The 26,738-nt window shown below is 36.6% G+C and overlaps 1 protein-coding gene across 6 annotated transcripts in view; it reads right to left on the bottom strand.

Annotated features, from left to right (window-relative positions):
• The window catches only part of ACBD6 (acyl-CoA binding domain containing 6), a 203,772-nt gene that overhangs the window by 130,656 nt on the left and 46,378 nt on the right, over positions 1–26,738 (bottom strand). For all 6 annotated transcript variants that reach the window (XM_010850170.1, XM_010850166.1, XM_010850168.1 and 3 more), the window contains exon 4: positions 6,187–6,269. In XM_010850170.1, coding sequence (XP_010848472.1) covers positions 6,187–6,269 — 83 coding nt within the window. The remainder of the gene's footprint in view (positions 1–6,186; positions 6,270–26,738) is intronic.

Below are 26,738 nucleotides of genomic sequence, written 5' to 3' on the forward strand. Positions count from 1 at the left end.
ATCTCTCCCTTCCTGGTTTGTCATTTTCTTCTGCAAAAGCAAACGACCTGTACCTAACTCCACAGTTAGGTCCTGACATGTGTTTTTGGCTCCTGCCATCAGTCCTGTGCCCTGGATCTCTCCTGGGGGGACACTATGTTCATAACAATATTAATAAAACTAATAGTTACAAAGTAACCTATTTTGTGCCACATGCTATTCTAGGATGCCCTGTATAAATATTCATATAATCCACAAAAATGCCATATGAGAAAGGTAGTATAATCACCCATTTTAGAGATAAATAACTTGTCCAAGGTCACAGAGCTAAAAAGAGATGGAACCAGCATTTGAATTCCAGCAATTTGGTTCCATAACTTTTTGTACTTAATTAGCCTCACCCTATATCCCCTCCATTATACCACAGAACAATGAACTAGCTTCAGAATGAGAAACTGGTTTCAGGGCTGTGGAATATTAACACAGAGATCTGTACCTATGACATTATATTGTCATTTTCTGTGACAGAGTGGAAATAAAGGTCAGAACCAAAACAGGCAGGGAGCAAGCTCAGAACTGGCCCCAGTGGCCCTTGGCTCAGAAACATTTACAATAAAACTAAAATGGGCCCTTAACTTATCACCTACAATGCATTTTTGTCAGGAAACTGCCACAACATTGGAGACCAAGCCTTAGTAAATGGATTAATTAGGTAATGGTTTTCCTAATCTTCAAAAATGTGGGGAAAAATTAGAAGTTTATATATTAAAGTACTCAAAAACACATTCAAAATACATTTTAATGTTCCTTTAAAAAACCAATGGTCCAAAAAAAAAAAAAAAAAAAACCAATGGTCCTAAAGAAAAAAAAACAATGGTTCTATAGAAGAAAGCTTTTCCTTTCATGCAAGATTTTGTTTCTAAAACTATAAAAGGACTCCTCCTGTCACTTTTACCTCAGTTGAACATAATTCTGCCAAGAAACCAATTAATCTCAATTAAAGAACAATTTTCTCTTGGAAAAATAAAACACCAGATAATAAATTTCACCAAAGTACAAGCAAAATTTGACTCTATAAACTTCAACAAGTAGCCTATTTTTATTGTTGCAACTGCATTTTTTAAAAATTTAATTAGAGGCTAGTTACTTTTCAATATTGTGGTTTTTGCCATACATTGACATGAATCTGCCATGAGTGTACATGTGTTCCCCATCCTGAACCCCCTCCCACTTCCCTCCCCATCCGATCCCTCAGGGTTGTCCCAGTGCACTGGCTTTGAGTGCCCTGTTTCATGTATCGAACTTGGACTGGTGGTCTATTTCACATATGGTAATATACATGTTTCAATGCTATTCTCTCAAATCATCCCACCCTTGCCTTCTCCCACAGAGTCCAAAAGTCTGTTCTTTATATCTGTGTCTCTTTTGCTGTCTCGCATATAGGATCATCGTTACCATCTTTCAAAATCCATATATATGTGTTAATATACTGTATTGGTCTTTTTCTTTCTGACTTACTTCACTCTGTATAACAGGCTCCAGTTTCATTCACCTCATTAGAACTGATTCAAATGTGTTCTTTTTAATAGCTGAGTAATATTCCATTGTGTATATGTACCACAGCTTTCTTATCCATTTGTCTGCTGATGGACATCTAGGTTGCTTCCATGGCCTGGCTATTATAAACAGTGCTGCAATGAACACTGTGGTACACATGTCTCTTTCAATTCTTGTTTCCTTGATGTGTATGCCTAGCAGTGGGATTGCTGGGTCATATGGCAGTTCTGTTTCCAGTTTTTTAAGGAATCTCCACACTGCTCTCCATAGTGGCTGTGACTAGTTTGCATTTCCACCAACAGTGTAAGACAAAGTTGTCATAAAAAAAGAAAACTACAGGTCATTATCACTGGTGAACACAGATGCAAAAATCCTCAACTAAATTCTAGCAAACAGAATCCAACAACGTATTAAAAAGATCATACATCATGACCAAGTGGGCTTTATCCCAGGGATGCAAGGATTCTTCAATATTCGCAAATCAATGTGATAGACCACATTAACAAATTGAAAGATAAAAACTATATGATTATCTCAATGGATGCAGAGAAAGCCTTTGACAAAATTCAACATCCATTTATGATAAAAAACCCTCCAAAAATCAGGCATAGAAGGAACATACCTCAACATAATAAAAGCCATATATGATAAACCCACAGCAAACATTATCCTCAGTGGTGAAAAATTGAAAGCATATCCCCTAAAGTCAGGAATAAGACGAGGATGCCCACTCTCACCATTACTATTCAACATAGTTTTGGAAGTTTTAGCCACAGCAATCAGAGAAGAAAAAGAAAGAAAAGGAATCCAGATTGGAAAAGAAGAAGTAAAACCCTCACTGTTTGCAGATGACATGATCCTCTACATAGAAAATCCTGAAGACGCTACCAGAAAATTACTAGAGCTAATCAATGAATATAGTAAAGTTACCGGATATAAAATTAATACACAGAAATCCCTTGCATTCCTATACGCTAACAATGAGAAAACAGAAAATCAAGGAAGCAATTCCATTCACCATTGTGATGAAAAGAATAAAACACTTAGGAATAAGTCTACCTAAAGAAACAAAAGACCTACATATAGAAAACTACAAAACACTGACGAAGGAAATCAAAGAAATTCTTATACTGAACAAACAATAGGGACTACTCTAGTCCTTTAATGGAGTAACCCAATGTTTTAGTATATAGTAGTTTTTATCATAATCTACTTTGTTATACTGGAATTCTGTTACATTATAGGATAAATTCTCTAAAATCAGAATATGACTAGTTTCTGTGATTTCTGATCTGCTGTAGTAGTAACAAAATTACTGTTTATAATTAAAAGGAAGGCTTTCGATGGCTCTCTCACACTCATATTCCTTACTGTTTCGTATCTTAACAATATGTTCCAGAATACAAAGATTTAAATCCTATCATAAAAAGACTAATACTTAGATAACAATGAAATAAGGCCAGACTAAAACTTTTGCCAGTAACAGAGGTTCATATTTCACTCAATTAATCAGTAAGGTTTATTAAACATACTCACATGTAGATGCCAAAAATACCAAAAACAACTATTCAAAAATGAAGAAGCTAAGTAGCACAAACACCCACAATGTTTTGTCTCATTTATACTCATATAATAGGTATGTGCTGAGTTGAATTAAAATTTCTACTTTTTGAAAATAAAGCTACATTATTTTATCATTGCTTCTCATGATCAAAATTCTAAATACTGACTTAAATCTAAGAGTCACTTCTGTAGGAATTAGGTAGAGGATAGGCAGGTAGGTTAACTTTTCCAGTTCAGTTTAACTCTATCTTAGGAATATGGCACCCCACTCCAGTACTCTTGCCTAGAAAATCCCATGGACGGAGGAGCCTGGTAGGCTGTAGTCCATGGGGTTGCGAAGAGTCGGGACACGACTGAACAACTTCACTTTCACTTTTCACTTTCATGCATCGGAGAAGGAAATGGCAACCCACTCCAGTGTTCCTGCCTGGAGAATCCCAGGGACAGGGGAGTCTGGTGGGCTACCGTCTATGGGGTCGCACAGAGTTGGACATGACTGAAGCGACTTAGCAGCAGCAGCAGGAATATTCTAATTACCCATATATCTACTCTCACATCAATGGGAGTACATTTGATTGCTTTCTGTTCTGCAGAGCTACTGTGATCAGTCATGTCACTAGATATTATGAAAGAAACTGTATTCAATGTGTCATTTTGAAAAATACTAGAGTCTGGGAGCCCTTAAGGAAGTCAGTACACAAAATAAAAATCACTATTTATAGATAAGTGATTGATGTTATTAGAAAGTTAAATATAGTGATTAAAAAAAAAGTTTAGAAACGATATCCATTTTATTATCTGACTAGGAAAGTGGCCTGTACATTTCTTTAGAAGAAGAGGTGAGGATGGGCATGTCACAGGAAACCAAACCAGCAGCTCTGTGCTTTAGGATGGGTGCGAGTACAGTCACCAGACTCTCAGCTCTGCGGGGGAAGTAGCTGTGGATATCTCCCAAGCTCTGGACACTTTTACTCTGTACCTACTAAGTTCTTGGAACTTCCCCAGTTACTGAGAATACCCAGATGGATAAAAGACTATGTGTGCTCTCCAAAGACTAAAAGTCCAGCAGAAAGGATAAATTTTTTAAAAGTACAATCCAATGCAGCATAATGTCATAAATGTTACAACAAAGGCGTGAACAAAAGACTATGCTCACACAGAGAAAGAATGACTAACCATCCCTCCTAGAAAAATGACTCTTCAGGATTTACTGACTTAATTTGAACATTTAATAAACTTTGATTAGTAGGGTTAAGGTTATAATATGCCATTTTTTTAGAAGCTCTAAGTACAGAATATACACATTAAGAACCCCCAAAACATGTTCTGAATCTGTAAGGGTTAAGGGAAAGAAGGCGTTAAACTCTGAAAATGTTTTCTTCAACTGTGCTTCTTCAAAGTTGTAGGGGCTTCTCAGTGTCCTCAGAGTACCTCAAAGGAATCATGGTGGCAAATATACTCCAGGTCAGTAGCGTTCTTAAAAGGTTATCTTTATCCCCCTCAAATCTCCATCAGGCTTCCACTATCTCATCCCAAATAAACATTTAGTCTAAGTAAAAACAACGTGCTTGCTATGCAAATACAGTCAAGACAGGACCCCTAGTTTTGAATCTGGTCATTAACCAGAACTATGAGCATTTAAAGTTTTTGATTCATAGGGGTATCAATAGCTTTCCTTCTATCTGGGAATTCTTATCGTTACTTCTTTATGTGGTGAATAATGTCAACAGCTCTTTTGAAAGAGTGAAGCATAAAATTTTGGTACAATTTCCTCTTCATTCTCTAAAGATAGATATTTCCCTTCAATTTAGGCAAACTCAATTTCCACGTGAAAATTACAGCTCATTTATTTCATGTTAATAAGTAGGAAAAGTAAAGTTCAGATAATGCAGAAAGGGTAAGAGCATCAGAAGTTCCAATTTTGTGTTTTTGCTTATAAAGCAGCAATCTTAGAAGGATATGTCACCTGCTTTAAGGCAGGACCAAATCCTTTTCCTGATTTAAACAGTGTTTAAAGAAAATGATTGTTCAAGAAATTTCCTACATAATATATAAAATTTGAAACCTTTGTTAAATAATACAAAATGGCCTTTAAAAATGTTTAAATCTTGGTAAAAAATACACAGCATAAATGTATCATCTTTACCGTCTCTAAGTGTTCAGCTTAGTAGTGTTAAGCATATTGACATGGTTGTGCAACCAGTGTCCAGAGGTTTATCTTGTAAAACTAAAACTCTACACCCATTTAATAAACAACTCCACATTTTTGACACCCTCCAGCTCCTGACAACCATGATTCTATGAATTTGACCACTCTTGACACCTCATATAGTGGAATCATACAGTATTCATCCTTTTGTGACTGGCTTATTTCACTCAGCACAGTGACCTCAAGGTTCATCCACGTTCTAGCATGTGTCAGATTTTCCTTCCTTTTTAAGGCTGAATCATATTGCATTATCTGTAATACCACATTTTGTGTATCCATTCATCATCAATGGACAATTAGGTGCCTTCTTCCTTTTGCTATTGTGAACAGTGCTGCTATGAACATGGGTATGCAAATGTATCTGTGAAATTCAGTTTTCAATTCTTGTGGCTACAGAACCAGAAATAATTGCTGGATCATATGGTAATTTTTTGTTTAATTTTCTGAGGAGCCTCCCTACTGGTCTCCATAGTGTGCCATTTTACACTCCAAAATGATTTTTAACTTAAAACTAGAGTAAATAAACTACAAAAATTAAAGCATTCAAAAGAAATAATGATATTTTGAGGAAAACTAATATGAACAACAACCAAAATCCATAGCTTTAGATTTGAGACACAAAACCTTGCCCTATGAGCTACTTCTGTGGGAGAAAGGTTATTGTTTGACACTGATTCAGACACAGATTTTTTAAAAGACACACATAAAAATTTACTTCCTGCCATTTATTATCCTTCTAGAGATAACACCAAATCAGTTTCATGTTAAGAAAAAGTTCTTCAAATGAAAGTTTTAAGGATTAAATGAACACACACACATATATGCACATACACATATGTGTACATACTCCTGTTATTAAAGACAAGAAGAGAATTTACCTGATGATTTCTTCGTGATACAGAGAACTAACAACTGGCCCACCAAAACCCGTATTTGCTTCTTTTCCTTTCTTCTCTGGTGACTGTAGCGGAGAGAAGGGGAGAGAGGTAGAAAAAAGACACATGAATTAAAGCAGTGTGCATTTACAGCAGTTACAAAATAATACTCTGCTAAGGAACACTAAGTATTTGATGATCCACCATTTGTCCAAGTCCCTAAGGGACAATTTTAGGGTGGCATCACAAGGCAAGAGGACGCTCAGGTCATCACACCAGCAGAATGAATACCCTCTAGCAAGCTAAGGTTATTCCACTGCTGCCTTCTGGAGCCACCTAAAAGCCATTCCCCTAGCTGATTATGTTAGCTATTTCCACTATAAAAAAACACAGGCATTCAGTGTGGAAAAATGAAAACAAATATGGAATATAAATACCAGACCTGAATGTGATCGGGAAAATCATATCTAAATTAACAAAATGAAAGTTCCCAAATAAGAAACTAAGCTGGAATAAAAGTTAAAATTTAACCATAAAAAATTAGGAAAATATTTTTAGGTGGCAAGAAAGGAGAGCAGAAAGGAGGTTGAGATCTTAAAAAAAAAAAAAGTAAATGTATGGAAACACTTTCCAAAATCAAGTTTTAGTAGGCTCTGTTCCTCTGTGTTCTCAAAAAGCAGAAAGTTAAGATAAACTTAAAAATAAGATTCTTCCAAAACATGTATAAAGAAAGCTGAGTGCAGAGGAATTGATGCTTTTGAACTGTGGTGTTGGAGAAGACTCTTAAGAGTCCCTTGGACTGCAAGGAGACCCAACCTGTCCATCCTAAAGGAGACCAGTTCTGGGTGTTCATTGGAAGGACTGATGCTGAAGCTGAAACGCCAATACTTTGGCCACCTCATGTGAAGAGCTGACTCAGTGGAAAAGACCCTGATGCTGGGAAAGATTGAGGGCAGGAGGAGAAGGGGACGACAGAGGATGAGATGGCTGGATAGCATCACTGACTCGATGGACATGATTTGGATGGACTCCGGGAGTTGGTGATGGACAGGGAGGCCTGGCGTGCTGCGGTTCATGGGGTGGCAAAGAGTCGGACAAGACTGAGCGACTGAACTGAACTGAAAACATGTATGTGGAAGCAATGAACTTGGATGTTGTAATATTATTGTCTGAAAGATCAAACTACAACCTGTTCAAAAGCCCATATCTCTTGCAATACTTACAGGTTTTAGGCAGGACACCTAACAAAAATTAAAACTCTGAACAAAAGTATCATCTTAGAGTTAAAATTAAATACTTTTATTATCTGACTATAAAAATAGTTTCGCCTCTGAAAAATATAGACAGTTACCTTATACATGTCCTCCCCACCCCCCCGCCCCGCCCTTACTTTAAAGAAGGGGTTTTGCTTTATTGCTGTTACTTTTTTATGTGTTTGTTTCTTTTGGTCTGTGAATCACAGCACTGAGAAAAAGATCCTGGAAGCAGTGTATTCTGTCAGTTCCTAACATCATTAGGGGAACTAAAGTTTTAAGAAATGATGGAAATTGTTGAGATGAAAGTGTCAGTTATCAACTTAGGACAGAAACAAAAGTATAGTATCATGAACAACAACTACCTTCATGATTAAATAATAAAGTATATAAAGTATAATAGCCTGATGCAGGCAAAAAAAAAAAAAGAAGCACAAAGCAAATTCTAGTTCCCTCTCTTCTCTAAGGATCATTTTTGGAGAATAAATGCTGCAAAGAATTTTCAGGATAGAGAATGTTTTCCCTTATACTAAAACAGTATAATCCAAAGGGAGAATTTATTTAATCCAATTACATTCTAAATACATACTCTATTAGAAGAATGAAGTTGAAACATAAACTTAGATGCTTGCTAAATGAATAACAAAATTGGAAATGAGAAAATTGGATACCAAAGGAAAAAGAGACAGAATTAAGTATAGAGTGTAATTTAACATGTCTGTTCTGTAAAAGACACTGTTCAGTTCAGTCTCTCAGTCGTGACTCTTTGTGACCCCATGAACCGCAGCACGCCAAGCCTCCCTGTCCATCACCAACTCCCAGAGTTCACCCAAACCCATGTCCATTGAGTTGGTGATGCCATCAACCATCTCATCCTCTGTCGTCCCCTTCTCCTCCTGCCCTCAATCTTTCCCAGCATCAGGGTCTTTTCAAATGAGTCAGCTTTTCACATCAGGTGGCCAAAATATTGGAGTTTCAGCTTCAACATCAGTCCTTCCAATGAACAGCCAGGACTGATCTCCTTTAGGATGGACTGGTTGGATCTCCTTGCAGTCCAAGGGACGCTCAAGAGTCTTCTCCAACACCACAGTTCAAAAGCATCAATTCTTCGGCGCTCAGCTTTCTTCACAGTCCAACTCTCACATCCATACATGACCACTGGAAAAACCATAGCCTTGACTAGACAGACCTTTGTTGACAAAGGAATGTCTCTGCTTTTTAATATGCTGTCTAGGTTGGTCATAACTTTCCTTCCAAGGAGTAATTGTCTTTTAATTTCATGGCTGCAATCACCATCTGTAGTGATTTTGGAGGCCAGAAAAATAAGGTCAGCCACTGTTTCCCCATCTATTTGCCATGAAGTGATGGGACTGGATGCCATGATCTTAATTTTCTGAATGTAGAGCTTTAAGCCAACTTTTTCACTCTCCACTTTCACTTTCATCAAGAGGCTCTTTAGTTCTTCACTTTCTGCCATAAGGATGTGTCATCTGCATATCTGAGGTTATTGATATTTCTCCTGGCAATCTTGATTCCAGCTTGTTCTCATGATGTACTCTGCATATAAGTTAAATAAGCAGGGTGACAATATACAGCCTTGATGTACTCCTTTTCCTATTTGGAACCAGTCTGTTGTTCCATGTCCAGTTCTAACTGTTGCTTCCTGACCTGCATACAGATTTCTCAAGAGGCAGGTCAGGTGGTCTGGTATTCCCATCTCTTTCATGATCTTACATACAGAATACCTTAAACATACTCTCTCCCCCAAAAAAACCTGTTAGATGTAATGAATGAATCCAGAAAAGTTGCAGGGTACAAAATAAACACACCAAAATCATGTCATATCTGAGTGAGACAAAAAATTTAAAAGTTTTCTAATATTAAAAAGTGATGAGTACTATAGAAAAAAAAATTAGTTTGGGGAAGATAGTTAGAATTTTAAATAAGATGGTCTGGGAAGGTCTCACTGAGAAGGTCATTTCAATAAAGACATAAAGGAAGTAAACAAGTGAGTCCTGCAGTTATCTAGCAGAAACTGTTGCAGGAATAGGGAACAGCTATTGCAAAGCCCCTGTGGTGAAGGTATGCTTAAAATGTTAGAGAACTTAGGTGTTTATGTCCTTTGCTGCTGCTGCTAAGTCTCTTCAGTCATGTCCAACTCTGTGCGACCCCATAGACGGCAGCCCACCAGGCTCCCCTGTCCTTGGGATTCTCCAGGCAAGAACACTGGAGTGGGTTGCCATTTCCTTCTCCAATGCATGAAAGTGAAAAGTGAAAGTGAAGCCGCTCAGTCGTGTCTGACTCTGAGCGACCCCATGGACTGCAGCCTACCAGGCTCTTCCGTCCATGGGATTTTCCAGGCAAGAGTACTGGAGTGGGGTGCCATTGCCTTCTCCGTATGTCCTTTGCTAGAGGTAATTAATGTATTTTAGGGGCAAAACTAGAAGCAAAAACACACAGTTGTTCACAGTACAATCACAGTTTTTATCTGTGTCATTCACTGAAACTCTTAATGCAGGCAAATTAGAATAGATACCCATGGTTTGCTTGGCAATTATTTGCTGTGAAAATACATACTAGTAATTAGGGATTATATAGTATTGGAAAAGGATCAGTATATTTCTTTTTTTTTTTTAATTTTATTTTTAAACTTTACATAATTGTATTAGTATATTTCTTTTTTACATAGTTAATAGCCTTTACTTTTTAGAATAGTTTTAGGTTTAAAGAAAAATAAGCAGCAGGTACAGAGAGTTCCCATATACCTCTCTCCCCAACTTTCCCCTATTATTAACATCTTACATTAGTGTAGTACATTTGTTATGAAAGATGGGTCAATTTTAATACATTGTTATCAGTTAAAATAAAAAAATAAGTTAAATAAAAAGTTAAAATAATAAGGGGCTTCCCCTTGTGCTCTTCTGGTAAAGAATTCGCCTGCAGTGTGGGAGACCTAGGTTTGATCCCTCGGTTGGGAAGATTCCCTGGAGGAGGAAATGACAACCCACTCCAGTATTCTGGCCTGGAGAATTCCATGGACTGTAGAGTCCATGGGGTCACAAAGAGTTGGACACAACTGAACGACTTTCACTTCATTAGTTAAAATCCATAGTTTACATTAGAGCTCACTTACTGTTGTATATGGGTCTGACAAATGTATAATGACATGCATCTACATTACAATATCACTCAGAATAGTTTCATTGCCATAAAATTCCTATGCTCCAGTTATTCATCCCTCTCTCCCTCTGAAGCCTTGGCAGTTACTGATCTTTTTACTGTCCTCATAGTTTTACCTTTTCTAGAACATCATATCATTGCAATCACATAGTATATAATCTTTTCTTTCACCTGGCAATATGCATTTTAAGTTCTTTCATGTCTTTTCATGGTTTGATAGCCCATTTCTTCAAACAACAATTCTAGTTTTTGAAAAACATAAAAACAAGTTACCCTTTTAACCATTTTTATGTATAAAGTTCAACAGTGTTAACTATATTCTCCTCTGTGTGAAAACACAAGATTTTTCTCCAATCTTCACCATAAGAATGTGGTGGGCCCTGGGGGTCAAAAACCCGTGAACACTGGAGCGGGGCGGGCTAGCACCTCCTAAGCCTGAGGCCCTGGAAGTTTTTAGCTTTTGAGCTTGTCCACACTCAGCCTACAACAATTCATCAATCACCATTTAAGGGTTCATACCAATTTATGGTTCAAACAGCTTTTGTTCCTAACAAGCAGGTCGTGTGTGATTCTGTGTATTCACCTGTCAACATTTGGGGAGTGGAACTTTGCTCTGTGAGCTCAAATCTCAGATGAATCTAAGAAAGTCTATGATTTGCAGTTTGGTCATATTTTTGTTGTTGTTGAAGACAGGAGAGATGATTTCCAAGCTCTTCAAATGTCAGAGCTGAAACTCAAAGTTCAATTATCTTCTGAAGAAATTTTAAAATGAAAAAATGTTTCTATCTGATATGCTTTTCCTTTTGCCTGTGGAAGTTCCTTTATTTTAGTGCATGTCAATCAGCAATGAATTATCTCTGCTTTCATTTGTCTCAAAAGTCCTTATTTTTTCTTCTTTTTTGTATTGACATGAGATTCACGTAACATAAAGTAAGCCATTTAAAAATATACAATTGAGGACTTTCCTGGTGGTACAGTGGATAAGAATCCAGCTGCCAATGCAGGGGACACGGGTTCGATCCCTGGTCTGGGAAGATTCCACATGCCATGGGGTAGCTAAGCCTATGCGTTGGAACTACTGAGCCTGTGTGCCTAACTACTGAAGCCCATGTGCCTAGAGCCTGTGCTCAGCACTAGAGAGCAACGAGAAGCCACCACAATGTGAAGTCCACGCACTGCAACTCAGAGTAGCCCCTACTTGCTGCACCTAGAGAAAGCCCACACAAACAACAAGGGCCCAGTGTGGCCAAAAATAAATGCAATCTTTAAAATATATACAATTTTGTGGCATTTAGTATAATGCATTCACCATGTTGTGCAACATCACCTCTATTTAGTTTCAAAACATTTCCAGTTGAGCCTATTAGGCAATCACTTTCATTCATCTTCCTCCGAACCCTGGCAACCACCAATCAGCTTCATTGACCCACTCTGGATACTTCATGTAAATAGAATCACACAATATGTGATCTTTTGTGCCTGGCTTCTTTAATTCAGCATAATGTTTTTGTTTTTTTTATTTTTAAACTTTACAAATTGTATTAGTTTTGCCAAATATCAAAATGAATCTGCCACAGGTATACATGTGTTCCCCATCCTGAACCCTCCTCCCTTAATGTTTTTGATGCTCATCTACATTAGAGCATGTATCAATATTTTATTCCTTTCTATGGCTGACTCTAATGTATATATATATATTCTATATCCATTTATCAGTTGATGGACATTTGGATTACTTGTACCTTTTGGCTATTATGGTGCTATGAACATTTGTGTACAACTATTTCAGTATCCGTTTTCAGTTCTTTTGGGTTCATACATAGGAGCCAAATTGCTGAGCCCTCCAGAGCAAAGAATTACTTGGCCCCAAATGTCAGTAAGGCTAAAAAGCTCTGGTTTATGATTTCATCAAATGTTTAAAATTTTCAACCATTACTTATTACATTTTTTTTTCTGTCTTCTCTTTCTCACTCTTTCTGTTTATGGAATTCCAATTATATTTGTATTTGTTCAGTCTTTTTATGCTCTGTTCTTCATTTTTATGTTTCATTTCCTGCATCTTCATGTCCACTGATCTGTTCTTATACAATGTCTAATTGGCTATTAAGTCTTTCCAATGTATTTTTCATTCAAATATTAATCCTCATCTCTAAAAGATTCATTTGGGTCTTTTTGTATCTTCCGTATCTCTCTCCATTGTGTTCATGTTTCCTCTATTTTCTTGAATATATAGACTATATTTGTAACTGCTGTTTTTCATCTCTATCTTTTCTGTGTCTGCTTTCACTGACAGGCTTTTCTCCTGCTTATGGATATTTTCCTTCTACTTTTGCATGCTTGAAAGACTTTTAATGTAAGATAGGTATTGTAAATTCTGCACTCTTGTTTGCTAGATTCTGTTGTGTTGCTTTAAATTCTGTTAGACTTTGTGCGGGCATTAATTCAGTTACATGGAATCAATTTGATCCTTTCAAGTTTCTTTTTTTTTTTTTTTTACATGATAAACACACGAAATCCTGTTCTGTTTCTGTATACTCACAATGAACAATCCAAAAAAGAAAGCAAGAAATTCGTTTACAACAGTGTCTTTAAATATTTCACCTTCAGTGTATTTCCTATATATTTGTAGCTAGTGGTTAATTGATTGATTTTTGGTATATACACTTATTAGGTTAATAAATTTCCTGATATTCCAATGATTATGAATATTTTTCTCACCAGTTACTGAATTCCTCACTTTCTTTTCTTACATTTTTTGAGACAAGTATGTGATATTTCCCCCTTTATTCTGTTACAAGATAAATTACAATCTTGTATTCCTGGAACAAACTGATTGTGATACATTTTTACATGAAACTGGATTTCATTTGCTAATATTTTGTTTAGAATTTTGTTTCTGTATTCATGTAAGAGATCGGCCTATGCTTCTTTGCTATAATGTCTTCATCAGGGTTTGGTATGAGAGTTATTCTGCTTTAGAGAACAAGTTGGAAAATGTTTTATTATCTGGAAGTATTTGTGTAAGATTATTTGTTTCCTTCTTGTTGTTGTTGTTTAGTCACTATGTTGTGTCCAACTCTTTTGGGACCCCATGGACTGTAGCTTGCCAGGTTCCTCTGTCCATGGGATTTCCCAGGCAAGAGTACTGGAGTGGGTTGCCGTTCCCTTCTCCATCAAGTTTCATTTTTAAGCTTCATTAAGGCAAGGGACAGAGAAGGCAATGGCACCCCACTCCAGCACTCTTGCCTGGAAAATCCCATGGACGGAGGAGCCTGGTGGGCTGCAGTCCATGGGGTCGCTAAGAGTCAGACACGACTGAGCAACTTCACTTTCCCTTTTCATTTTCATGCATTGGAGAAGGAAATGGCAACCCACTCCAGTATTCTTGCCTAGAGAACCCCAGGGATGGGGGAGCCTGGTAGCTGCCGTCTATGGGGTCGCACAGAGTCGGACACAACTGAAGCGACTCAGCAGCAGCAGAGTTGGACATGACTGAAGCGACTTAGCAGCAGCAGCAGCAAGGCAAGGGAAGAGCAGCCTTTAATCTAGAGCTTAATTTAGCCCTAGCACTGAAATGAAATCCTTCAGAGACCTCTATCATATGCCCCATATATTACATTTTCTTTCTACTCTGACCAATAAGAAACAGAAGAGTCTCAGGTATATGTCAAATCCAGGAATTGTTCAGCTTGCTGCTTTCTTGTACTTCATTCTCCAGCCTGTTAATTTCCTCTCACATATATACAGATTAGTATTCAGCCAGAGTGACCCCTCTGTAGATCTCTGGAACTCTCCCTTTCCATGTGAGAACATCTTCTCTAGTATTGGGCCCTGTATATTCATTACTGCTCAAGTTTGCAAGGTGGCCAACCTCTTCTGGATCCCCGCTCCCTGCAATGAAATTGCTTCCAAACAATAAGGTGAGGAAATTGTAGGCCTTACTTTCTCTCCTCTCCTAAGTTTCACACTACTTTCAGTGCAATGTCTGAAAATCGTTATTTCGACTATTGTGTCTTATTTTCTTCCTGTTTTAGACAAAAGGGTAAATCTTGTCCCTATTACACCACCATGCCCAAAAGCAGAAGTCCCCAAAACATTAAAGAACAGTGTAATATTCCATGAAGTAATGTACCATAATTTACTTAACCATTATCTGAAAACTGTCTATTTAGATATTTTCACTTTTTCATTGATAAACAAAGGTATAATGAATACCTTTGTACATAAAGCATAATATAGTTTTAATTAAAATCTTTAGGGGAAAAAACTGATTCTATAAATATGACTACAGTGCATTCTAAATATGTTTATTCCTGGGATTAATTCTTTTTTCTGATGCAACTGCACAAAGCACATAGAATGCTTGTGACAATTTTTGGAGTCAGTTCAGTTAGTTCAGTTGCTCAGTTGAGTCTGACTCTTTGCGACCCCATGAATCGCAGCATGCCAGGCCTCCCTGTTCAACACCAACTCCTGGAGTTCACCCAAACCCACGTCCATCAAGTCGGTGATGCCATCCAGCCATCTCATCCTCTGTCATCCCCTTCTCCTCCTGCCCCCAATCCCTCCCAGCATCAGAGTCTTTTCCACCAAGTCAACTCTTCACATGAGGTGGCCAAAGTACTGGAGTTTCAGCTTTAGCATCAGTCCTTCCAAAGAACACCCAGGACTGATCTCCTTTAGACTGGACTGGTTGGATCTCCTTGCAGTCCAAGGGACTCTCAAGAGTCTTCTCCCAACACCACAGTTCAAAAGCATCAATTATTTGGCGCTCAGCTTTCTTCACAGTCCAACTCTCACACCCACACATGACCACTGAAAAAACCATAGCCTTGACTAGACGGACCTTTGTTGGTAATGTCTCTGCTTTTGAATATGCTATCTAGGTTGGTCATAACTTTCCTTCCAAGGAGTAAGCATCTTTTAATTTCATGGCTGCAATCACCATCTGCAGTGATTTTGGAGGGTGGGGTGGAAAACTATATTTTAGGCAAAAATAATATTTTAAAAATAATCTGCCATTATCAGATTGAATTCAGAATAAAGCTGCCAAAGAAGCATTAGTTTTCTTCTCCATCCACTTCATCTATAAGATGGGCTAAACTCTGGCTACTTTACCCTCTTAATTTCCACTCCAGTGAAATGCTTCTCATAGAGGCTTAAGAAGTTTATTCCATTTCTCTCTACTCAAAATCCATTAAGTTATTTTTATGTTGCATCAGCAGTTAAAGAAAGAGACTCCAATTTGGCAGCCAATAGGATAAAATTTGCCAATTCTTCTATTGCCTCAGACTATATTATTTGAGACGCTGAAACGCTCCTTCACTCAAAGGGGAAAGGATAAGTTGTAGGCTGAATCTTTATCACTTGTTCAGATTCTACCTTAGTCAGTTGCTGGGTAAAGATTTAAAACCCTGTGAAACTTTCTTTGCTATCTAAAAAATAACTATTCCAAAAATTATCAGGCTGATTTGTACAAGGAGGTTTCCTGATTCCATGTGCTACCTTTCTTGGTTTCTATCAGTTTGCTTATTTTGTTTATAAGTCCAGCTATAGGAATTTGAGTATTAATCTCTCTGCCTCGGTTTCCTCATTTATAAAAATAAAAGTAATAGTATCTATCTCATTTGGGTGTTTTCAAGATTTAAAATATATATGTAAAGCATAACAGTGTCCAGCACAAAGCAGACACTACCTAAGTGTTAACTGATATAATCATTATTATTAGTAGTCACAAAATGGCCATTTCCCCAAAGTGAAAATGTCTTAGCAACACAGGTATAAGATATTCTGATCTGGTGACAGACAACATGGAACCATGAATCTTTATCTAATGGCTTTAAAATTCTGATTCACCTTGTAAAACAACAAATCCCCAAACAAACCAACTCGTAACATTGTCATGAAGAAAAAAAGGAAACGGACTTAAGGAGTACCGTCCATGTGCTTCGCACTTTTATATATTATCTAATTCCAACTTCAAAACAATTCTATAAAACTGATATTTTTACTGTATCTCGTTTAATCTAAGACATCATCATTATAAGAACCATCATTTTCTGTCATGCTAAGACAGAAAATACAGCCAATTATAGTACACCATCCATTTTAAAACATAACCATAATTTATAAATGTTAAAAACTGAATAAATGACTGCCTTATGTTTGATAAAATATATCTCCATTTTACACATTAGAAAACTGAAGAGAGGTGAAATACCCAATGCCATATAGTAAGTGCAGAACTGAGTTCCAAACCAAGATCTTGTGGTATCCAAAGACTATGCTCTTTCTATTATACTATACTACCTCTCTAAGCTACTTTAGAAACTCTTACCAAATATTCTGAATTAAAACTTCATTCTATCTCAAGTGTATATTTAAAAGATTCTTAACTACTTTATCAGTTCAAAAGGAAACTTTACAATTTAAATACACATGTAACTCTTTAACATTGAGGCTGATTTATTATGTATACTACACACAATTTAATCAAGTAGACCGACAAGATTGTTCTAAGCCCTTAAAAAGAACACTTTCCTAATAATCCTTTTAAGGTAGTCACTGTAATTTTTTCCCTGAAACATGAAGTTATTCATTTTTACATACAAAAGTAAGAATATTAATCTCACCTTAGCTATTATCTGTCATTGCTGCTGCTAAGTCACTTCAGTCGTGTCCGACTCTGTGTGACCCCAGAGACGGCAGCCACCAGGCTTCCCTGTCCCTGGGATTCTCCAGGCAAGAACACTTGAGTGGGTTGCCATTTCCTTCTCCAATGCATGAAAGTGAAAAGGGAAAGTGAAGTCGCTCAGTCGTGTCTGACTCTTAGCGACCCCATGGACTGCTGCCTACCAGGCTCCTCCGTCCATGGGATTTTCCAGGCAAAGTACTGGAGTGGGGTGCCATTGCCTTCTCCGTAAGTTATGCTACTGCTGCATAACTCAGGAGAAATGAAAGCTATGTATGCACAAAAACCTGTATGTATGAATGTAAACCTGAATGTTTATAGCAGCTTTATTCATAATCACCCCAAACTGTAAACAGCCAAAACATCCTTCAATTGCTAAATGGGTAAACAAACTGTAACTCCATCCATACAATGAACCACACTACTTGGTGATGAAAAGTAACACATGCAACAAAGGATCTCAAATATACCAGGTGAAAGAAGCCAGGCTCAAAAGCCTACATAGCATGAAAGATAAAGAAAAGTTATAATGTTGTGGTGGACATAGTATCTAGAACAGATACTGGAGGATTTGTATAATATTTTACATGATTTAATGTAAAAGATACTCTGCAAAAGATAAAAGGGTAAGGGGAGAAAACATATCACTGTTGACAGTGACTGGGAGTAGAGGCAGATTTGATTAAAAAGGTACATAAGAGAATTTGAGGGTGTGATGGAACTGTTCTCCATCTTGACTTTTGTGGTGATTATATGACTACCCATCTGTCAGAATTCACAGACTGCATGTCAAAAAGAGCGAATTAAAGAAAAAAAAACTGAATTTAACTCCATGTAAATTATAGCAAAAATAAACAGATATCTCCCCAACATTTTTATTTCTATTATTTTGTTTGCACAGGTCCTCCTTCTACATCATTATGTCTTTTTTTTTTTTTAATCTTTTCTTTTTTCTTAAAGACTTTGATTCAGAGCCTCATGTACTTTCCTGGTTCTAATTACCTGTCATTAAGAGCACCTTAAAAAAAACTTCACCATGAAAATACTGCTGGTTGTTTTTTGTAACAGTAATACTTTAAAATTTCTCAAGAAAGATAAACTCCATAAATCTTGCTTTTTTCATCTTAGCTTCTCTTAAAATTATAAATATATATAAAATTATGGATAGGTTTTAAAATTGATGGTGTACTATAATTGGCTATGTTTCCTGTCTTAGCAATTATAGATAATGATCTGCCTCTTGAGAAATTTGTATGCAGGTCAGGAAGCAACAGTTAGAACTGGACATGGAACAATAGACTGGTTCCAAATAGGAAAAGGAGTACATCAAGGCTGTATATTGTCACCCTGTTTATTTAACTTATATGCAGAGTACATCATGAGAAACGCTGGACTGGAAGAAACACAAGCTGGAATCAAGATTGCCAGGAGAAATATCAATAACCTCAGATATGCAGATGACACCACCCTTATGGCAGAAAGTGAAGAGGAACTAAAAAGCCTCTTGATGAAAGTGAAAGTGGAGAGTGAAAAAGTTGGCTTAAAGCTCAACATTCAGAAAACGAAGATCATGGCATCTGGTCCCATCACTTCATGGGAAATAGATGGGGAAACAGTGGAAACAGTGTCAGACTTTATTTTTCTGGGCTCCAAAATCACTGCAGATGGTGACTGCAGCCATGAAATTAAAAGACGCTTACTCCTTGGAAGGAAAAGTTATGACCAACCTAGATAGCATATTCAAAAGCAGAGACATTACTTTGCCAACAAAGGTTCATCTAGTCAAGGCTATGGTTTTTCCTGTGGTCATGTATGGATGTGAGAGTTGGACTGTGAAGAAGGCTGAGCGCAGAAGAATTGATGCTTTTGAACTGTGGTGTTGGAGAAGACTCTTGAGAGTCTCTTGGACTGCAAGGAGATCCAACCAGTCCATTCTGAAGGAGATCAGCCCTGGGATTTCTTTGGAAGGAATGATGCTAAAGCTGAAACTCCAGTGCTTTGGCCACCCCATGCGAAGAGTTGACTCATTGGAAAAGACTCTGATGCTGGGAGGGATTGGGGGCAGGCGGAGAAGGGGACGACAGAGAATGAGATGGCTGGATGGCATCACTGACTCGATGGACATGAGTCTCAGTGAACTCCGGGAGTTGGTAATGGACAGGGAGGCCTGGCGTGCTGCGATTCACGGGGTCGCGGAGAGTTGGACACGACTGAGCGACTGATCTGATCTGATCTGATCTGAATGGTTCTTATAATGATGAAAAAAACTACCTTCAGGATATTATAACTAACTTTCTAGAAATTTAACAGTGGTCAAGATTTAAATTTAAATGTTCTTTGGAAAATTATTCTGAATACGGCATTTATCATACTATAGAGAAATTATAACTTTCTTTATATGATGTCATGTGTTAAAAAATATTAAGATCCAATGCATGCACAGACCACAGTTATGCACAGACAACAATTATTTGTGTATTTGAAATAACACAGGTGTTTAGGAGTTTATTTACATACATACACATAAATATTAGTAATGTCCTATCACTACTTGAAAAAAAAATTCAGCATTCATAATCATTTAAGAAAAATGCACATTAACACAACAATGAGCAAAAGATTTTAAGCTAATTCTCTTGGGATAACAAAATTATCCAAACTGGTAAAATTGTAGTGAAACAGGTACTAATACTAAGTTAATGGCTCTAATGCTCTTGTAAAATGATATTAACCTTTTGGAAAGCAATATTGCAATCCTATCAAGACCTATAAAAATACTAGCATGATTTTATTATTTTAAGCATTAATATAGCTTCTGGATATCATAAGATAAAAATAAAATTCTAAATTATAATAATTTTGTATAGATTTCAACCATAATCCTTCCTGTTACTCATTTTTACATGAAATTAATGTTCTTGAATTTTTAAGATAGAAATGTGAATTAGGATAGAGTTTTGGGTATATAACTCCCTTTTCTGTTATTTTCATGAAGTAATTAAAAATCTGCCCTAGGATACTTTCAAGATCACTTGGTTCTGGTCCCTTTTTCCACTCTTATCTGGTTTCTCTTTCCTTTTGTCTTCATTGTCCTTGTCCTGCTTGACTTTGATCAAATTTTCTGCAGATTTCTCTCAGTGTGAGGTTTTGTACTGGAAGGAGAATTTTGGCTGGTTCATTTTGGAACTCAATAGCTCCAGCCAAGTCTAGAGAACCCTACCATGAACCCCCTATACTCTTCAGCTGGGGACAGTTTTAAGCTTCTGCCATTCTCAGGTCGGACAGACTCACTAGTGTTTCCTTCTGCTTCCCCCTACAGAGATGCCAATGTTACACAAATCTTAGAGCTGTTTATAGAAGAAGAAGAAAGTGAAAGTCGTTCAGTCGTGTCCAACTCTTTGCAACCCCACGGGCTATATATATATAGTCCAGGAAATCCTCCAGGCCAGAATACTGGAGTGGGTAGCCTTTCCCTTCCCCAGGGAATCTTCTCAACCCAGGGATCGAACCCAGGTCTTCTGCATTGCAGGTGGATTCTTTACCAGCTGAGCCACAAAGGAAGCCCAAGAATACTGAAATGGGTGGCCTATCCCTTCTCCAGGAGATCTTCCCGACCCAGGAATCAAACCGGGGTCTCCTGCATTGCAGGCGGATTCTTTACCAGCTGAGCTATCAGGGAGCTGTGATAGTCTGTTCCTAGTGTCTCTGACCAACTAGTTTTGTTACCCAAGAGCTTTTGGTTATGCTATCCTAGTTATTCTACTAAGGATTAGGGATAATTCAGAAACCATGCTACAAGTGCTGCCATCTTCCCAGAATTCCAATAACCCTGAATGATTTTTGACAGAAAGCATGAATGGAAATATACAAATGAGTAGATTAGTATGGCTAAACTAAATGTATTTCCATTCCATTCTCTTTTCCATCACTTTTGCCTCCATTCAACCAACTATCTTAAGATGGATGATTTCATGAAGGAGAGGTACAGAGACTGATAAGGCTAGACAAGTTTAGTGAATATGGTCTTTATAAATGGTAAAGGAGTGAACAACTCAGATAACCAGAAGAAAAAATTCCTATTCATTTCTCCTTAATGTTATTCTGCAATATATTTTGGGTCAGAGACTGTTACTTAAGATACTTTGTTATTATTATAGGGGATCTAAAATATACTCTCTGAGGAAATTCTTTATTTTTCTATGCTCCATGTTTTGCAGTCCTGAGATAAACTGGCTGCCTGTTTTCAGCTTCTACTTAAATAAGAAGAGTAGTGGTATATAGGCCAAGGAAATTTTTATTTTGAGCCTTTCTTTTCATTCATCAACATGCTGCTTGATAAAACACGAACAAATTCCTTTTTTTCCCTCAAGTAGTAAAGCCAAAAAATCCACTAAAAGTTAAGAATATTTCTGGATATTTATCCTTAATAAGTTTCTTCTTGAGTGATTTTTTTAATTCCCAAGGGACACAGTAATATAAGTTCCCATTTCAAGAAGCTACAAAAGGAACAAAAATTAAATTTAAAGAAAATCTAAAGAAATATAAAAATAAGGGGAAAAGCCAATGTAATAGAAAACAGATGTTCATGGAGAAAAATTAATAAAGCCCAAAACTGGGTTTTTTAAAAGATTAGAAAAAATTTAGCAAGAATGATGAAAAAAGATAAAAGACAAAAGACCGATGTTAGGAATGAAAAAGGGACATCAGTACATATCTTAAAGAATAAAAAATTAACATGTAAATCTTACAAACAACTTTAGCCAAATAAATTATTTGGAAAAAATAGACCAATTTCTCAGAAAAAGAATACAGTTTACCAAAGCTAAGTGAGAAGAGATAGAACATCTGAATAGTTCCGTATCTATTAAAGAAATTGAATCTTTAATCAAAAATCTTACTGCAAAGAAAACCTCAGGCCCAGATAGCTTCACTATTACATTCTCTCAATCATTTAAGTAAGAAATAATGTCAGTCTTACACAAACTTTTCGGGAAAACAGAAAAAGAGAGAACACTTCCCATTTCTTTTTAGAAAACCATAATAACTTTGACACTTAAGCCTGGCAAGAGTGCTACAAACAAGGAAAATACAAGATAATTGCTCTCATTTAACATAGGTGAAAAAAATTCTTAAAACATACATTAATAGTAGACTCACAGATACAGAGAATAAATTTGTGGTTGCCAAGAGGAGGGAGTGGGGGAGGACTGGATTGAGAGTTTAGGATTTAGCAGATGCAAACTCTACAGAGAATGGACAAATAACAATGTCCTGCTGTATAGCACAGAGAACTATATTCAGTATCCTGTAATAAACCATAATGGAAAAGAATAAAAAACAAAGTAATTCACTCCTTTACCAATATGAAGTCCAAATGTCTCCTTTTGCAATACACAAAACTTTCACTACCCTATTTAAAACTGTAACCCAATATCCTCTTTATCCTATGCTCCTATCCTTGTCTCCCTGTGGTAGAATCTAACCTCCACAAGGGCAAAGGTTTTTGTCTATTTTTGCTCACTGATAAATTCTAGGAACTTAGAATAGTGCCTGTTAGGTTGTTGTTTACTTGCTAAGTTTTGACTTCTTTGCGACCCCATCGACTGTAGCCTGTCGGGCTCCTCTGTCCATGGGATTTCGCAGGCAAGAATACTGGAGTGTGTTGCCATTTCCTTTTCCAGAGGATCTTCCTGACCCAGGGATTGAACCCAGGTCTCTTGCATTGCAGGCAGATTCTTTACCAATTGAGCTACCATAGAAGGCATTTATTTGTTGAATGCATGAATAAATGGTTAAAAAGAAGTCAAATAAGGTAGATATTCACATGAGAGTGAATTTTAGCTAAGCATAAATTTTAGAATGACAGACTATTCAAATCCTACTTTACCACTTACTAGCCGTGTAACTTCAGGATGGATTATTAATTTCCCTAAGCTTCAGTTTTCTTGTCTAGAAAATGCAGATAATAATAGTGTCTTCTTTACAGGGTTGCAGTGAGGACTAAATAGAATAATGTATCTAAAGCACTTAGCATGGTGCATGGCTCATAGTAAGAGCTCAGGATATACACTAATAATTTTTTTCCTGTCTTAAACTTACTTCAATTAAATAAACAATAAAATTTACAGCACTGTTAGTTTCAGGTGTATGGCAAAGTGATCCAGTTATCTACATATGTATTTTTTCAGATTCTTCTCCATTATATGTTATTATAAGATACTGAATATATTTCCTGTGCTACACAGTAAATCCTTGTTGTTTATCTATTTTATACATAGTAATGTGTACCTGATAATCTCATACTCCAAATTTATCCCTCGCCTTCTCTCCCCTTTGGCAACCAAAGGCTTGTTTTCTATGTCTATGAGTCTGTTTCTGTTTTGTAAATAAATTCATTTGTATTAATTTTTTTAGATTCCACATATAAATGATATCATATAATATCTCCTTTCTCTGTCTGATTTACTTCACTTGGTATGATAATCACTAGGTTCATCTATGATGCACAAATGGCATTATTTTATCCTTTTTCATGGATGAATGGTATTCCATTGTGTATATTTACCATATCTTCTTTATCCATTCATCTGTCACTGGACATTTAGGTTGTCTTGACTATTGTAAATAGTTCTGTAATGAACACTTTTCAAATTAACAGATCAAATGTATCTTTTCAAATTAAGAGTTTTCATCTTTTCTGGATATATGCCTAGGACCAGGGTAGCTGGATCATATGGTAACTCTATTTTCATTTTTTTAAGGAAATTCCATACTATTCTTCATAGTAGCTGCACCAATTTACATTCCCATCAATAGTACAGGAGAGTTTCCTTTTCTCCACAACCTCTCCAGCATTTATGCTAATAATTATTTTCATTATTATTGAGTATCTTAACAAAAAGGCATATATAAATGGATCAATACTCTCCAAAGCAGCAAAGTCAGTCTCTGACCCTATCTGTATTATATACCACCTTCATCAATAGTTGACTCAAGGTACAAAAAAGAATGCTAATCAAATTTCCTGATGACAGGATCATCAAACCTAGATGACACATTCATGATCCAAAAGAGTATCTTAATGTTGGAATAATATGAGAAATCAAATAAATGGAATATGAGTACACATAAGGTAATAAACTTAGTACAGAATAGATATTACATAACAGAATGTGTGAAAAAAATTTTGGGGATTTTAGTTTCCTGAAAGTTACAAAATTTACATTGTAATGTGGCTGCCAAAAATGTTTAAATAATTTTAAGTTACATCCATAAAAGACAAGTATTCAAATAAGAGAAAAGTTCTATTCTATAGAATTCATATAGAATATAGTCATATAGAAACAGTCAGTTCAATTCTAAAGCCAGACTGAAAGGGAAGTTATTAGAAACTAAAACTTGTTCACACAAGAATGACTGGGATGGTGGTGCAACTTGATGGTGATGCGAGTGAAGAACAATGTTAGAAATTAGTAATGTCCACCCTGACAAAGAGGAGACTTGAAAGTTGTCTTAAAAAAAAAAAAAAAAAAGGACTCTTATGTAGATGAAGATTTGGACTTATTACATGTAGGGCTAGAAAGCAAAAATAGAGCAGATTAGAAAACAACAATAACAGTAACAACAGCAACAAAAAAAACAGATTTTGGCCCAATACAGAAAGGAGCTTCTAATAATTAGAGTTGTTAAAAAAAAACTGGACCAATTTCTTTACAAATAGTATATTTCCATCACTAGTAGTCTTCTGAAAGTGAAAGTCACTCAGTCATGTCCGACTCTTTGCGACCCCATGGACTGTAGTCCATGGAATTCTCCAGGCCAGAATACTGGAGTGGGTAGCCTTTCCCTTCCCCAGGGGATCTTCCCAACCTAGGGATCAAACCCAGGTCTCCTGCACTGCAGGCAGATTGTTTACCAGCTGAGCCACAAGGGAAGCCCAAGCATACTGGAGTGGGTGACCTTTCCCTTCTCCAGGGGATCTTCCCGACCCAGGAATTGAACCGGGGTCTCCTGCATTGCAGGCAGATTCTTTACTGATTGAGCTATTAGGGAGGCCTAAGAATCTAAAAGACTGTGTGTTAGAATAACTTGGAGACAGAAAATTAGCCTAGACAACCACTATCATTCTAAGATTACAGCCCTTAAATAAGAGAAGAAAGATAAATATGAAAATAAAAAAGTATACAAATGGCCAAAAAGCACATGAAGGGACACTCAACATCATTAGTCATCAGGGAAATGCAAATCAAAACCACAATGGGATACAACTTCACACCTATTAGGATGCCTGGAACCAAAAAGACAGAGAATGATGAGTGTTCACAAGGATTAGAGGAAACTAGAACCCTCATAAACTGCTGATGGGAATACAAAATGTTGCAGTCACTTTGGAAAAAAGCCTGGCAATTCCTCATACCCATGAGAAATGAAGGCATATGTCCACACAAAAACTTGCACACAAATGTTCTTAGCAGCCTTATTCATAATAGCCAAAAAGCAGAAACAACCCAGATGTCCATCAACAAATGAAAAGATAAACAAAATGTGGTATATCCATACAATTGAGTATTATTTGGCCATAAAAAGGAATGAAGTGCTAATACATGCTACAACTTGGAAGAATCTTTGGTCTTCCATGCTAAACTAAATGAACAAAGCCAGTCACAAAAGACCACATATAATATGATTCCATTTATTTGAAATGTCCAGAGTAGGCATATCTTTAGGGACATAAAGCAGATTACTGGTTGCTTAGGGCTAAAGGAAATCGGGAAATTGAGACTGGTAGCTAAAGGGTATAGAGTTTCTTTCTGAGATGATGAAAATGTTCTAAAATTGATCATGGTAATGGTTTTACAACTTCATAAATATGCTAAAAACCACTGAACACTTCAAATAGGTGAACTGTATAATATATGAATTATGGTGTATGTCATTTTTTTTAAAAAAGGCACACAAGAGAGCACAAAGTTTCAAGATAATAAGTGAAGGCATAAACACTCTATACCCTAATTAACCTCTAAATCCATCACATTAATTATCACAATGATTAAATATAATGATAATCTTGGTAGGTGAGGAAAATGATAAAATGTTTAGTACATTATGTTTAAAGAGGCTAGGAAACATGATTATATCAGAAAGAATTTTACCTAAAAATGTTTAAAGGTTAGCTATTTTAAAGAATACATTTGGTTAGCTGAAAAATTCACCCATGTAGAATAGTTCATGCCCAGATCTGAAATCAAAGAGGCGTTACTATATAATAGGCAATCTCCAATCTAAAACCACTAGATTACGATTTTAACCTATTACTACAATCTCAAAAATCAAAGTAATTCTAGATTGTATAGAGATTTAACTGGTACACATACTCTCAATAAAGGTAACACCAGTTTAGGGTTATATTTCCTGAACTATGACCAATATGG

Source organism: Bison bison, unplaced genomic scaffold, assembly GCF_000754665.1.
Source record: "Bison bison bison isolate TAMUID 2011002044 unplaced genomic scaffold, Bison_UMD1.0 scf7180017864289, whole genome shotgun sequence".
NCBI classification, from domain to species: domain Eukaryota; kingdom Metazoa; phylum Chordata; class Mammalia; order Artiodactyla; family Bovidae; genus Bison; species Bison bison.